At 45.7% G+C, this 16185-nt stretch overlaps 2 protein-coding genes across 2 annotated transcripts; one reads left to right on the top strand and one right to left on the bottom strand.

Annotated features, from left to right (window-relative positions):
* The first annotated feature begins 1718 nt into the window (after window positions 1–1718).
* LOC308139764 (uncharacterized protein) lies at window positions 1719–4375 on the top strand. Its single transcript, XM_080509286.1, has 6 exons — window positions 1719–1780; window positions 1850–2607; window positions 2693–2981; window positions 3075–3135; window positions 3496–3712; window positions 3803–4375. The coding sequence occupies exons 1-6, from the start codon at window positions 1736–1738 to the stop codon at window positions 4071–4073; spliced, it is 1641 nt and encodes a 546-aa protein (XP_080365412.1). The 5' UTR covers window positions 1719–1735; the 3' UTR covers window positions 4074–4375.
* A 437-nt stretch (window positions 4376–4812) lies between these two features.
* stt3a (STT3 oligosaccharyltransferase complex catalytic subunit A) lies at window positions 4813–14401 on the bottom strand. The gene is made up of 18 exons (XM_080508680.1): window positions 14345–14401; window positions 12456–12576; window positions 12315–12375; window positions 11587–11708; window positions 11331–11476; window positions 10791–10881; window positions 10263–10369; window positions 9988–10152; window positions 9700–9880; window positions 9293–9448; window positions 9117–9208; window positions 8870–9025; window positions 7934–8122; window positions 7725–7841; window positions 6785–6887; window positions 6507–6695; window positions 5344–5459; window positions 4813–5214 (listed from the first exon to the last, which is right to left on the bottom strand). Exons 2-18 carry the CDS (start codon window positions 12541–12543, stop codon window positions 5176–5178), a joined length of 2118 nt encoding a protein of 705 aa, XP_080364806.1. The 5' UTR covers window positions 12544–12576; window positions 14345–14401; the 3' UTR covers window positions 4813–5175.
* Window positions 14402–16185: the final 1784 nt, after the last annotated feature.

Raw genomic sequence — 16185 nt, forward strand, 5'->3', positions numbered from 1 at the left:
TTGCAGTGAGAGTATTTTCTTTAGAGAAATTACACAAAAAGATAGTCTTATGTGTCAAAAAGCAAGCTCATGCGTAAATGACTTTCATTCAACGTTTGATCAAATTGTACTTGTGGACTTTTACAAACGAGATTGAAACCAAAATAGGCTTTTTCCGCTAATAAAAATAGATAATCTATGTTTTGTCAAAGGGAATGTGAAGCTTAACAAATCAAGTGTTTGTGTATTTTCCATTTAGAATACAAAATATTTTCAATTATAATAATGTGTAGATTTCTTGTCACTGCACGAATGAAGCTTGCTGATGATTTCTTCCTCTTCTTTAACTTATTGTTATTATAAAAAAATATATATATTTTCCAGAGGCTGTTTGTGGCTTTGGGCGTGTGTCCGTCAGCGTGGACCGGTACTGCAGGAATCTGTTTGGGTTCAAACATTCAAACATTGTGACGATGACGGAGAAAGAGGGCACTCTTCTTCAAATCTCGCTCTCATGTGTTGACGCGTTCCGTTGGCCGCTCCGTGTTCTCGCGAGACTTGGAGAGCCAATCAGAGCGCAGCGGGAGCAGATTGAATCGGGACGCTTTTTGCTCCGGCAGACACTCGGTCGGTTTGTTTTCCTCCGAGCGGAGCTGCGCTTCTGTCTTTTTATTACAGCTTTAAGACGCACTAAAGCACGGTAAGCCAACGTTTATTAAGTCAACGTGACAACACGGAGTGTACAGTTTGTGTTGCTTACATTTAACGCCTTTCCAACGTGTAGTTTGATTTGTTTTGCTTGTACGCACGATGCCTTCTGTCATATCAGCGCGTGTAATCTGAATAAAAGTTACTTTAATTACCTTTTTTTTCTAACTGAAAATTAGTTGTTTAATTGGAAGACAACAATATAGTTTGAAACGGTAGTTATTGTGATATCATTCGCGATATAGGATCTGCGATATATTCCTATACACAATACATCCATGAAATTAATTCATTTATAATTTTGGGATAACTAATTATAGATCGGACCGATTGCCATCCGTCTTTTTTTTAATGTACTTGATTGTCAAAAGCAAACCTGATCCAGTGATTTGAACATCCAAGAACAACAGGAGTAACAAAGATATGGCCCGGGGACCAGAACCGGCCCACCAGAGTCTCCAATCCGGCCGGACAAACCAACCAAACCAGTTGTCAAAATTTCAAAGAAAACATGAAATACTTTTTCAAACAAATTCCTCAAGAGCGTTGGACACACTAGCTGCGCTTCATGGGGCAAAAATAATCCAATTAAATGCAGAACCGGTTGATTTTGCACCAGATAAATGCGTCAGTCTGATTATATTTTCACCGTCTGATTGAAATCTGTTCATAAGGGGTGTTTTAGTCTGGTTTTCTGATCGGATCATAGTCCACGTAAACAGCACATCGGGTAACTTACTATAAGTCGGAGCTTTGCAGGTGTCGGTTACCAAAGGTTGCAGATTGCAAAAAAAAAAAAAAAAAGCGCTCGTCTCCTCTTGATTATATTTTGAACCAAGAGAAAGTTTCTTTGAGGTTGCAGTTCCTAAGGAAAAGAAGCACCACAAGTGTAACCACTCAAGTTAATAGAATTTTTGATCCTGGCAGGCTTCCAGGTTAAGACGATTGTAGAATTCCGAGCACATGTCAAAAACGGCCGAATGTTGTTTTTGGTATTTATTCTATTTTTCATCTCTCCTCCACTAGTTGTGTTTTCCTAAGCGAAGTGATGGACAGCGTTGCTCCCGCGAGGCGGATTCACGCCAGCAAAAAAGTAAGACTACTTCTAATCCCTGCACGTTTTCTTGTCTGGACTGCGGCGTTAACGCTTTAATTTTAACAGGGGAATAAAGAAAATGCTCAGCCTGCTCATGGAAGCAAAGACTTTATCAAACGGGACAAGACGTCCGCGGCTCCTTTCCAACAGAAAGGCAACAAAAAGGAGGAGATCCTGCGTGCAGACGATTCTCTTAAAGCCAAAATGAAACCGGCCGGTCTGACGTCGGTGTCCAGACCAGCTGTGAAAAAGGCAATGGCCGCGCCGAAAGATGGGAAAGGAGGCTCCGCCGCTGAGACCCAGCGACAAACCCACAGCAGAGCCTTCGTCGCCCAGCAGGCCGCAAAGATCAAAGAGATGTCTGCAGACGCTCCGAAGCCTCCGGCTGCCGTCGCCCCGGCCAAAGCAGCTCCCGGACTGTACAGAGGCAGAATCATCCAGTCCAAGATCGGATCCATTTGGAGGTCCAGTTCCAGCCTGAATGGCCCGGACCCCAAACCCGCGGAGAGCCAGCGGGTCGGGGGCGTTTCCAAAAGCAGGTCCAAGTCCGTTTCCGAGGTTCCGGCGCGGGGAACTCGGCAGGCGGCGGCGATGGCGCCGCCGCCGAGGTCCAAGTCCGCCTTTGATAAACGCACTCAGGTGACCAAGCCCGCCGCCGTGGGCCGCCGCCCCCCCGTGGCTCCCTCCTCCACTCGGCCTCCCGCCAGAACCGTCCCGGCCGCTAAACCGAAGGTCGCGGTCACAGACCGGAAGGTCAGCAAGCCTCCCGCCTCCAGCAGCCTCAGTCAATACAGACTGAACATGGAGACCGCCGAGGAGAGGAGGTAAGCGCCGCCTCGCACCCGCGTTCGTTATTTTTTTTTTTTTTTTTTTTGTTAAACCATTAAAGTGTTTGTCTTCCTTCAACAGGGCGAAACTGGCCGAGTGGCTGGCCTCTAAAGGGAAGACCTTGAAAAGACCGACCCTGGCGGCATCGGCGGCTCCCGCCAAAAACAAGACCGCCGCAAAACCTGAGGCCCATCCCAAACCTCGGAGTGGGCGTGGCCACGAGGCTCACCCGGCTGCGCGTCCTGCTCCTCATTGCGCAAACACACGGGGAGCAGAGCCCCCAGCGCCCAGCAAAACTCCCGTCGTCATGGAGACGTCTCTGCAGCTGCTGGACGTCTCGGAACTCGACCCACATGAAGGAATGGAAGACGTACGGACGGCACTTTTGTTTCGAAGTGGCTAAAAGTGATACTCTCTTCACTGTTTATTGAGCGTTGTTTTTTTTTTTTTTACTGTTTTACAGATTGTTGTGAATCTGTGCCACGCCCTGGAAGCAATGGAAACACCATCTGGATGCAGTGATGGTGAGTTTGTTGCCATGGACACCAAAACGTCAATGTCAGACATTATTACTATATAAGATATGACTGTTAGGTTTATAAGCAATAAAGGTAAGTATTTCTATGCTAGTTAGGATGCTTTTATTAAAAAAAAAATTCCCAATTCTGTTTGAAAGGGAAAGGAACACTCGCAACATAAGAAGATGAAATTCAACAATAGAAAAACATGCACGAGTAAAAACTAAACATGAATTCAATCTACATCATTCTTGACGGACCCAAAGCGATTAACGTTCCTTTTTTTTTATCATTCCGTCTTTAGAAAACGTGTGGTCTTGCAACTTTTGCATTTAAATGTGATCAATGTCGTCCTGAATGTGACAGACTGCCTTCAGGCGACGGACGAGGCCGAAACGAAGAGCAGCGAACCAGAGGAGGCGAAAGATGAGAGGGAAGGTGAAAGGTCTGAGGAGGAAGGTGACGAGAAAGTGCCCGCAGAGGATGGCGATGATGATGAGGAAGGAGAAAGTGAGGATGAAGGTGTGAAGGAGGACGCGTCAGTGATCAAGTACAGCATCAAGACGACTCCGTACCTGCAGAGGTGAGGTCGCCGTCGTCTCCACGGCTGCGAGCTGTCGCTCCTTTCAGCCGCTCCGGTGCTGAAACTGCGGAAATCTTTCCTCCGCCGCAGCGTCAAGAAAACCCTGGCGGACGAGGCCGGCGCCACCTCGTCCCGGAAGAAGATCAACATCGGCGACCTGAAGTTCGTCACGCCCGTGCGGCGCTCCTCGCGCATCCAGCGGACGTCGTCGCGCCTGCCGGCGATGCTGCAGGACCACGACCCGAGCGTGTCGTCGCTGGCCGAGCTGCTGACGATGGACGACGACCCCAACGCCTTCATCTGCAGGAGGAACGCGGCGCTGCTGGACGAGCTGCCCGGCGACGGGCCCCCCCGGCTCTGACGACCCCCCCCCACCCCCCCGGCTCTGAGCCGGATACTGCAATACTGTTCAAGAAGAAATGTACGGACTGACACTTACTGGACACTTTATTGTTTTATTAATATAACATTGTTTGTGGCTGTCCAATTCTTTGTGAATGTATCAAAGTCTTTCAACGCTTTCATCTTTTAATCAAAAGTGGACAATGTTCTCTCCACGCACTACAATTAAAAAAAAAGTTCATTCTCATCTAAAGTGCTGATTTATTGACGTCCTGTGAAGATTTATTTTATATTTAGTTTCATCTTGGCAGCGAGTATGGGGATAAAGGCCTTTTTCTTTTTTTAGATTCATGAGGCGATGTTTGTTTTTTTTACTGTAGGATCAAAATCCAAAACTAAAATGCTTGAATTTATCTGGCCTCTTCACTCCAATTGTAGAAAATCCTGCACAATATAAAATAAAGGCTAGGAGGAAGACTTTTTTTCTCCTTCTGATCTTTAAGTCAATATTTAACCTGATTTTCCAGTTTTTTTCTAAATATTTATGCCAATTGGCATTTTTATAATATTGCCTTTTACAATTTCTGGAGATTTAATCAATTCTAAGTAATTGAGCTTCACTTTTAATCTAGATTTATTCCAGAACATCCGTTCTAAATGAAAAGTTTGTATACAACCAGTGTTATGATGCTGGAACATTTCAGTGGTGTGTCAAGGCTGTAGTTTAAAAAAAAAAAAAGAAGAAGAAGAAAATCAAATGTTTCACCACATTTTAATCCGACTTTAATAGACCACATTGTAAAAATTCAAAGCGTCCACAAATGAACACCACTTTCTTTTGGCTGCTTCCTGACAGACTGGACGTTTTGACACCAGCTCCCTGAAGCTCTGATCCCAGATGAGCCGTTTCATTACAACAAAAATTGAATTCATTCACACCCCCCCCAACCCTCCCAAAAAAAAAAAATCTCTTTGATGCAACTTTCTTCCCCAAACAAAAAGTATAAAAAGTACTCTCCTCTTTCTTTCCCTCTTATTTTTCCTGCTCATCTGCAGACCTCAGGGGAAGGCCATCAGTGCTGTGCGCTAAAAGGCTGTTTGCCCGCCGCCGTGTGGAGCTCCTATGTCCTCGACAGGCCTCGGTTGTCCAAATCTTTCACCTGCAACACGACACGTGGGTCAAAGATCCTCGTTTCACAGCTTCAATTTTAAACCTTGACGCCCCAAACGGGCGTCAAACCACTTTAGTGAACGGGACGGGACTGTTAAAAGGTTTGGAGCTGGTTTACCTTGTATATCCTAACCAGCCAGTGCTCTGTCGTGTACGCCTCCTCCAGCACGTCCAGCTCAAAGTCTTTGTTCCCGATCTCGGCGTTCCTCACGCGGTCGTAGCCGGGGGGGCGCTCTGTGGGAACAGGCGGCGGTGTTTTAAAGTCCTAGTGAAATGAAAATTCCACCTCCAAAACACTCTGGCTGTTGCTTCTAGGGACATTTTATTATGCTAACTGGTCTGAAGGTAAAATGTTAAAACATGTCAATCTGCGAGAAAATAGCCGATAAACGGCGCTATTTCCTCTGCTGGGCGGAGCTTCTGACAATAATAGAGTGACATCACGAGTTGTGCACACGCCCAAGTTGTGTTTACATTATGGAGGATCAGAGTTTTGACCACGAAGAGGCTGAATTTAACGATATTTCATCATCATCGTCATTTCAAACCCAGTGATTGATGAAGAAGACACAGAAGGTGGTTCTGCCATCGGTGACCCCGTCTGGAACATGTTTGAGGAAGCAGAAGACGCTTCGTCCTCCATTCGTCCTCGTCTCCTCAGCAGCCGCCAGTTTTCACCTTTGAGGCTTTGAGGCGTCTTGACTTTTGGCAGAACGACCGGCTTCCTGGATCATGTCGAAGCGCTTTTCCGACTGCGCGGAATCACCGAAGATGAGTCCAGGTATTAATTGATCGTAGCTGCCCGAGCTTGCAGCTCCCGCTAGCCACTAGCCGCCCGAGGAAGCGGCTCTCGCTAGCGGCTCCCACCTCCTGTGCTCCTTTTCTCCTCTCTCTGGTCTCTTCCAGGCTCAATCTTTCGTCAAGGCTTATAAAACGCCAACTATAACTTCAAAACACTGTTAAAACTTGGATATTTAAGAGGGAAACAAGCCGATATAAACACAACAGATGGAGATCTGCACAACTCTTGACGTCACGCCCACGAAGAAGGATTCCCCCGACTTCCTCCGCTGGAGATTCAAAATTCAAATAACTTTGTTATGCGACAACAGTGATGGGGCAGAGTCGGAGGAACTTTAGAAGTAGAACCCCAACTATCGTTTTTTGCAAAGTAGTGTTTTACATTTCACTAGGACTTTAAGTAAGGCTCCAGCAGTTATTTAGACGTGGTAAAGAGAGTGGGAGGGGGGACGGGGGGGGGGGGGGGGGGGGGCTACTCACTGGCCTCCGTGTAGACCTGGCCGAAGCGGTAGTAGCACATCTTGTACATGAGGCAGTTGAGCAGGACGGGCGAGCCCTCGCGGTCCACCCTGAACTCCCCGGTGGGGGTGTAGTAGTCGTGCTCCTTGATGTGCTTCCCCGTGTCCGTGCTCCCCCCGATGCGGACCATCCACAGGAACTTGTTGATGTCTGTCGGGTAAACGCAGTCGCATCCACGTCTTTAAAACCAAAACACACCCACGGACACCGTTTGACTGCGCGTGTAAAACGTTACGCACCGTCAGAGGAGTAACCCGTCAGCCCTCCGAAGATGACCAGGACGTAACTGACGTCCAGCTCCCTCATGATCTCGTAGGCCCTCTCCTCTGTGGACGCCATCGCCTGCGGAGCAGCACACAGAGCGGAGCGTTGTCAGTACAACAACACTTCGAACTGGAGATGCAACGACACCGACGCCGGCGTCGAGTCAGAGAAGGAAGATAAGACAGCACTTTATTCCACTGACCGGGAAGCTCAGCAAGAGAAAACACACTTCCATTCCTACGCCACTATTTCATAGATGTGAATCGAATGACTCAAATAAGTTTAAAAAAAAAAAGACTGCAAAATAGTAGGTTTGGAAAATTACATTAATTTGACTGGTGTACTCGTCCTTTAACGCAGTGTTTTTCAACCATCTTTGAGCCAAGGCACACTTTTTTGTTTGGAAAAATCTGGAGGCACACCACCACCACCCGAAAATGTTAAAATGGTAAACTCTGTAGTCTCTATTAACAATATAAAGTCTTTCTCATCAAAGTTTTATCAACAGGAATCAAATAAATCCAGAAAAAAAGTATTTCCCAATGTCTTTTTTTAATAGTGCCTCCGTCAGTGTGAAACCTGGACCTGATGGATGAAGAGCTGAGATCCTGGTTCACATTCTTCCTTTTCAAAAACTTCTCCATCACTGTCACTGACACAGTACTTTGATACAAGATGGTAGCAGGAGGTGGAGATGAACCACACTGACGTCTGTCACTTTACATTTCACCGGCAAAGTTCTGTGCTGCCCTCTAGTGGTGAAGAGTATTTATACATGATTACTCTGCAACACACTGTCGCTGTGAGAGCGAAAGTTTTTTAGGAAAAAATGTGAAATTGGATGATTTCCCACTGCTGTAAGGTTATCGGTGCGTCCCGACTTCAAACACTCGCCACAGAAGCTCCTCAGCTCACCTGTCCGACTCTGGAGATGTGCGTGTTGTTCCACGTGTTGTTGTCCACTAGGATGGTCCGATTCGCCATGGCCGTGATCTGATAGCCGTAATCCCACCACGACATGACTTTAGCGTCCTGCACACAAGAGGCTGCGGCTCAGTCGGCTGGGCCGATTTAAAAAAAAAAAACGAACCCTTCTGTGCGTCCCGTCCCGGCGGGCGGCGGACCTCGGGGGTGTTGTGGCGCAGCCAGTAGTACGCCTCTCTGAAGTCGTCGAAGATGATGCGGCTGCCGTCTCCGCCGCGGGCCGACAGCACGATGGAGGGGGAGGAGTACGCCTCGCTGGTCACCCAGGTGGAGTGGAAGGTGTACGTGATCAGGAAGAACGCCATGACCAGAATCATCCCGCTGGCAACCTGGAGAGCAAAACGCGACACGTTTCCACTGCATGTCCACATCCAAACCATCAGTGTCCAACATGAGGCCCATGAGAGGCAAACCTGTAGTAATTGTTCGTTTTTGTGCAAATATAGACCTTTTTTTTAACGCATAATCTGCACAATGACAAGGAAAAACTGTAAAGTGGTACTATTTTTAACTCAAGATGAAACCGTGGCCCCTGATGTCAAATGTGTTTGATAACTGAGCTACACGAACCGCAAACATCCACTGAAACAGTCATACGAAGCTAAAATGTCTCAGTTTTATCCCCTCAGACCGCCGTAACTAAGAAATCAGGGGAAAAAATGAATTAAAAAAACTTGCTTCTTTAAGGTTTGTTGGATTTTTGAGGGATATTTATTGTACAATCTGAAGCTTGGCTCACTGTAAACAAACCTACTTTCTGAAACTCGAGACCAAAAACTACAAACAAATTGATATTCAATCTAGACAACGGGTGGCCAGTTAGCTTGCCTGTAATATCTGCGCTGATTGAGAACTCCCATGATGCATCACTTGCAGAAGATTTGAATTTTGCTTCTTTTTTTCACATGAGAAATTAATCAAACTATCTAGTTTAGTTTTCTTACACCAGATTTCACTTAGAAAAATAGAAAAAAAAAAAAATGAAATAAATCCGGCCTTACGACATTTAATTCGCTTAATCAGCTTGTTGCTAAAGGTTGACGCTCGGCATCCCCATCCCCATCTCCGTCACCCACCTCGTTCTTGATGGGGTAGGTGGAGTCCTGCTGCTTCTTGCTCTTCTTGTCGGGTCGGCTCACGTCCAGGTTCTTCATGTACGTGGTGAGCACCTGCGACACGCCGATGCCCGACAGGATGCACATGACCGGAGCCAACACCAGCATGAGACGCACCTGGCGGATCAACAAACCACCTCAGTCAAACATGGGCGTGTTCGATCACGTGTGGGTGTGGAGCCAAAAAAAAAGAAGAAAAAAGTCGTACCATGACAGCGGAGAAGTACATGCTGGTGACGCCGTACATGATGATGAAGATCCTGGCGTCGGACAGGTTGTTGAAGCAGTAGTACAGGCCGACTGAAAGGAGGGAAACATGAACATGTTCAGTCGTGGAGCGACGACACAGAATCCGCTCGGTCAGCGGTGAGCTCCTCGTCTCACCGGGGAACATGAAGACCAGCAGCTGCAGGTCGAAGTAGTACGACGACCAGGTGGTGGGCTGGTGCTCAGAGACCGAGGCGATGATGGGGATGTTGTTCTTGGCGTAGGACGGGTCCAGCAGGGAGTAGAACCGCCCGGTCCAGGGGGAGATTTTACCTGGAAGATTCGGGAGACCAGTTTGAACCCGCTTCCAGTTTCAGCTGGGAACTGCCGAGACCGTCTGTGCTTTTAAGGTTAGGCTAAAGACCGTCCCATTAAACACAGCCTACGCTGGTTTCAGGACACCCTGGACCGACTGTCGTCTCCGTCCCATGCTTGTCTCTCCCACCCATCAACCCCCAACTGGAACAACACGAAGCCTCCACCTAAATCTGAATCCGCCATGTTTGTCCCTTCGCCGGTCTCACCTGTGAGCATGAGCACGGCGCCCACCGACAGCAGCACGAAGCCCACCAGGGAGATCACGCTCTTGAACAGCACTTCGAACTGCTGCGCGTTGAGCTTGCTGCGCAGGTAGTCGACGAAGGCGTGGATCTGGCACAGGCCGAACACGCCGAAGGCGGCCATGTGCTCCGACGACTGCACCGGCTGGCGAGAGGAAAAGCGTGTCACAGCACAGAACGAAGGGCACCTTTAAAAAAATTCTTTTTTTTTTTTTTTTTTTTTTTTAAACGGAGCCACACTGAGCTTCTCACCTGGAAACCGACAAAAGAGATCTGCATGGAGAGGATGGTGCCCAGGCAGTACACGGTGCAGTACGCCACATAGATGCGGTGAGAGAAGCGGCCCGTGAGCATGAGCACCAGGACGTGGAGCGGGATGAGGTTGATCAGGAACACGTAGCCTCCCCACGAGGAAACCTGGAGACACACCAGGAGAACGATCACCACGTCTGCCGCACACTCAGAACGGGAGCGGCATGAGGTGCAGGACGACGACGACGACGACGACGACGACGACGCAGCCTCACCATGTAGAAGTAGGCCAGGGCGCACATGGACGACCAGTACACCGAGCCGGTTTTCACAGCCTTGATCCACATGTAGTAGGTCAGGAGCATGCAGAAGATGGCAATACCTGAGGGAGGACAAGTACAGGGGGGAAAAAAAAAACAAAAAAACATCATCATTTATGCTTAATTTGTGGCGAAATCATAAGAAATATATATATATTTTTAAGTATTTCAGTTTAAATGTAATGTTTTTTTTTAGATAAATCTGTTGCTACGGACCTACAATGAGGAACGTTTTCACTGAATGTTCCTGCATTTAGATTTGGGATAAATTATCACCAGTGAAATCGTGGATGAAACATTAATGCATCCAGAATAAATTAAGTGATTTACACGCCCAAATCTAACTGAGTAAAAATGACATTTTATCTTTATAAACCGGTAAGTTCAGACAATTCTAATGTATCCTTTAAAACAAGAACAAATGATAATGTCGAAGACCTGAGAGCAACTATGGTCTCATATAGGCTGAACATTCTCCGTTACCTTCATTATCGTAGGAGCCGGCGACAGAGCGAGAGATGTAACCCGGCACCACTGCGATCATGGCAGCAGCCAGAAGTCCGGCTCCGGCATCCTGCAGGGCAGAGGCAATAATAAATTTTTTCTGTAGGAATTACTAGGTTTCGTGAATATCTAGACATTCTCATTTTGTATCCTCGACGCCACAACAAAGAAAAATGTTCAAATTTGAATCTAAAGGCAATTATGGCTCTATTTTACCAGTGAAGTAGATTAAATTTGACCTGAATGTGACCTCTTGAACTTAAATGTGTTTGACACCCTTTGGTTTACATGGTCCACCAGGGAAACCTGTGCACTGTAACCAATTTAGAACTGAATCACGGTCAAAACGGTCCCGAAAAGACCGAATTATGAAAATGTCGCGGGTAAAGAAGCACTGGTTTTGTTGCAGCGGAAATGCAAAACCTTTCCGAAACAAAAATGCAAAATTGATGCGGTTTCACTTGAAGCGTCTTTGTGCAAACAAGGCCTGAGAGACGCTGCAGACTTCCAGGTCTTCACCTTCAGCTCCTTGGTGAAGTGGTAGGTGACGATGGCGGTGAAGGAGGAGAAGAGGGGGGCGAGGAAGACGCAGACGTTCCGGATGTCGATGGTGATGTGGAAGAAATGCAGGACGTGGTAGAGGAGGGCGGACGTAATCATCAGTCCTAGTGAGGGAAGAAGAAGAAGAAGAGAGGGGGGGAGGTCCTTTGTGATCAAAACTGAGAGAAGTGCATCACATCCAGGCTCGGAAACGGGTTCCTCTGCGGAGCCTCACCGGGGTAAATGGTGCCGCCAATGATCCTCCCCAAAGGATACCAAGCCCTGTCATCGAACCAGTTGTGAAACTTATAGAAGCCTTCTTCTGCCAGGAAGCGGGTGGTACGGTAGTTGAAGTAGCTGAAAGTGGCAGAAAACGTTTTTAAAAAGGGCGAAGTCCAACAGAAACAAGGCGAGGCAAGAGGGAATGTGGCGGAGCTCTGTGTTCACCACTCTGCACTTCGATATTATATTTATATATATTTGCATTCGCTTCCTCCTTTGCATGTTATCTGTTAGTCTGCCAAATTTAATCAGAGTCCGTTCACAGGTTATGTGACGAAAACAAATAAACCTGATCCAGCTCCAACTAAAAACACACCAGGACAAAGTATTTACTACTTGTGAATAAGACACTAAAGGAGTATCAAGGATTTAAATATTAAAGCTGAAATAGAGGAAATAATAATAGTTCTATTTGTCATCTGATCTTGGGATTTCAAGTTGTTTTTTTGAAGTTGCAGAATTTAAGTTAACAAATACAAAGACAAGACATTTATACGAACTTCACACGTGTGCAGCAACATTTAAGTTTTTTTTATAGTTTCTTTTTTTTTTTAAATAACCAAGATTATTTTCTACACCATTTAAATGGCTTGTACTTGCAGTACTGCTGCTGTGCTGCCTGTGCATGTGTTTATAATACACTCTTGTGATGAAATCCAACCAATGGCAAGCAGCACTTACGGATCGAACTCGTGGATGACGCTTTCAAACCTCAACACGGAGAACAGCCTGGTGGAGAACGCTTGAGGAGGAGAAAGAAAAGCCCATGAGCATTTTGTTTGGGAGGCGTCGGGGTGACGCTGCCGGTGCCGGTGGACTCACAGAGGATAGCAGCCATGGACAGGATGAGCAGCTTCAGCAGCGTGTCCTGCTTCTCATAGGACAAACGCAGAAAGCCCAGCTTGGTCATTTTGGCGGGGTCAGGGACAAATCACCGTACTACCTAGAGAGAGGAAAAGCACTTATTTAGCGTGCGTCAAGGAAACGTGCGACAAAAATGTATGAGTGGTAAAACTTGACAAATATCAGTCCTCAACCTATACAAACTGCCTGAGGAGACTCCTATATTGTAAGAATGACCCCCGTAAAGTGGCTTTCTATGTGGTGGACACCTAAAGGTACATCTTAGACTTGTAGAATATTAAACCTTGAGGCCACTGAGGTCGTCAAGAGGAGCTTCACTCAGTTCCCAGAGTCAGAAACTGAACTTTTTACAACTTAACCCAGAAAAGAAAAAGATAATCATGTCCAGCCCCAAAGAAGAAGAGGTTAAAGGTCAGTGCTCATCTTGACACCGTGTCATTTGAGACGTCAAATCAAGTCAGAGCTCTGGGTGCATTTATGGACTCAGACCTGAAATTCAACAACCACGGTATAAGATAACAAAATCATCTCACGAGCATCTCAAAAAAATGTTGCAGGAAAGGATTTCTGAGCAAACAAAACTCATCTAAACTTGTTCATTTCTTTTAAAGGGAGTCTGGATCCACTTCAACATGTGACTTCTGCTCTATAAAATGTTGAATCTCCTCAACGAGGTTCACCAAGTCTTCCAAGAGACAGAAGAAACATTGTGAAGCAGCTTTTTAATTTCCTGTCCTTCTTACCTGTGGAACAAAGTTCATGTCCTGCTGACACACTCACTTCCTTTAAATCAGGACTTAAAACATGCATTTGCTCTATTTTAATTACATTAATCTTCAAGATCGTTATTTAGTCTCCTTTTTATGCCATTAATTGCCTTGTTTGATTATTTTTCGTAGCAAAGCCCTGTGATTTGCTTTGTGTCTGAATAAACTCACCCAATTGTCACATTTGAAACAGTAGCATCAGAAATAGTGTCACGTTTGGTTTCAGAGTTTCAACAATCACTCTGGACTTGTTCTACATTACTAGAGTTACTAACAAAAAGATTTGATTCGCGGCATATGTATGATTTCTTTGTCAATTTAAGATCCAACCTAGACTTCCAGCACTGACCTCATTCAAACTTTGTCAATTTTTAAAGAGCAGCAAAAAGGGGGGGGGGGGGGGGGGGGGGGGGGGTGCTGCAGAATTTACACACGTGTACATGTGTCCAAACGTGTCCAAAGACAGTTTTCTGATCACTGAGAGGAGCCAACTTTCCTGTCCAGCCCAACCAGATTAGGCCACGCACCACAGTGTGGAGGCAGGAAGCAGGAAGCACCCGCTCCTGAAGCCCTGTGCAGGGATCCAGGACACCCTTCAGCATGTGGTGCACCCTCAGGTTTGTCCCAAGGTGCAAACTGACACAGCAAAGCTCTGCAGACTCACAACTAGTGTTTATTTTCATATAAATGCCACAGATGAAGCGAACACAACTGCAGGATAAGTGAAGCACCATTCTCAACGTCACAGAGAGAGGAAGCAGCAGGGGATAATCACTATTATAAAACATTGTGTTGGCATTAAACAAGCGTGCAGGGCAAGGTGCAGAACACCTGTATTTTGTAAAAAAAAAATATAAAGATAAATCCTGCATCCGGCTGCCCCCATCCACTTCAAAGAGAGCAGCTAGCAAAGCTAACCTGCGACTCACAGCTTAATGAAAACCCCGACCACGCACCTCTCCACTCGCTTATTCTTTTAAATACCGACGAGCCGTTCACACACGACGTCAGCCGACAAGATTAAACCACAAGTCCTCCAGCGAGAACAGTTTTAATCTTTAATTGTTTCGCGATACTCACCCGCTCCGCTTCCAGCATTCACTTCACAAACCTTCGCCGAGGAGTAAGGCCCGCCCCAACGCCGTCACGCTGCCCGCTAATTGGCTGAGCGTCACTCGCTGGTAATCTTGGTCGAATGTGATTGGCTAAATGGCTTTCAATCAGATATAACTTCCTTGCGTTTTTCGCGTTGTGGCGAAGTGACGTGTCCTTACCCGGGGAGGAGACGCAGCGCCCCCTGCTGGCTGGAAGTAAGTTCACACGAATGCGGCTTTGCAAAACGAGCCTGAGTGCTTCAAAAATGTTTCCTATCAATCATTTTAAATCCCAACGCTACTCGCAACTATCAGCAAAAACTCCAGAGTTTGAGTTTTCTTCTAGTTTTTAAAAGGTAAAGTTTGTTGTAAGGCAGGAATTGTTTGTCCATTCAATACGTCTTTTTTTTTTTTTGCCTCATGATCAGATATGATCCATATTTTTTTAAACATATCTGCCTTTTAATGAGTTATACAACACACAAGGGTTTTACTGTGTGTGTTTGTGTTTGCTTGACTGGACAGAGCACATACCCAAGGTGTAAGCTGCCTTAGCCCACTGGGATAACTCCCTGGGTTGGATACGCTTGTTTAAAAACATTTATTTCAAGATCAATAAATGCTGCTGTGTGGTCATATATGGAGAAAAACACATGAAGTGGACTACAGATCCACTGAAAAACAAGCCAACATTACTGAATCATCACTTAGTCTTGTTTTTCATTTGCTGAAGCAGTGGCTTGATTAAATTTCAAATCAAAATCATAAACATTTTATCAATCACAGAGAAACAGTTAATACACTTGAGAATGTTGTATTTTCCATTGGGGAAAAACTACTGCAAGGACATACAATGGCAGGGTTATTAATCTTCATTAAAATGTCACTTTTTGATTTACTCGTCATTTTATTTGGCATAAATATGATTGGCATTTGTGAGAGCCTTCATGAGACTTCATTTTGAAGTTCAGGATGAAGTTTTTGTTTCTGAGGTCCAGCCACATCTTGGGTTCACAAGAATACCTGACTTCCTTGAAGTCAGGTATTCTTATGGAGTTTGCATGGGAGGTTCATTGGTGACGTTAAATTGCGCTTAGGTGTGAATGTGAGTGTGTGTGGTTGTCCGTCCCCGTGTGTTTGTCCTGTGATGGACTGTCCAGGGTGCATCCTGCTCTCGTCCATAGAAATCTAGTAAACAAACAAAAACGACTCCTCATTACAATAAAAATTAATCTTGCTCAAATAAAGAGTGTTATGTATACAAATATATATACTTGCATTACTTGACAGTATATGTTGACAAAATATAACTGTTCTGCTTATTCATTTGTTTCCCATTTCCTCATTTGAACAAAGTAATACTAATGAGATGAAAAATCAGGTTTGGCAACATGTAGAGCAATTCTCTTATGTTTGATTCACGCTGCACCTGTGACACAATGTCTCAGCTGTCATCATTCACTCATTTTGTTTAACCTGAGGGGAAAACAAGCAGGAGCTCAACCTGAGCAGGAGTGGATGTTGAGGAGCTTCATTTTTGCTGTTAAGGTCTAAACTCTTTGATTTAATTTTCTTTGTCTTTGGAGCGCTGACAAACAGAAGTGTCTGTTTTTTCTGACTGTGCAGAGGACTTTTCATGCCGAAGGGGGTTAAATTAGACTGTTTGTGTGGTTGAACGACAGAAAACTGTGATTCCGATCAAAGTGTATCCCTGAAAACTGTTGACTATCAGGGGGTCAGAATAGTGTGATTTACATTATATTATTAATATTACTTCTCTGCGTGACACTTCTTTGAGAGGTGGAGGAGTTGGATCTGGTTTCCACA

Source organism: Blennius ocellaris (assembly GCF_963422515.1).
Source record: "Blennius ocellaris genome assembly, chromosome: 14".
Lineage (NCBI taxonomy): Eukaryota > Metazoa > Chordata > Actinopteri > Blenniiformes > Blenniidae > Blennius > Blennius ocellaris.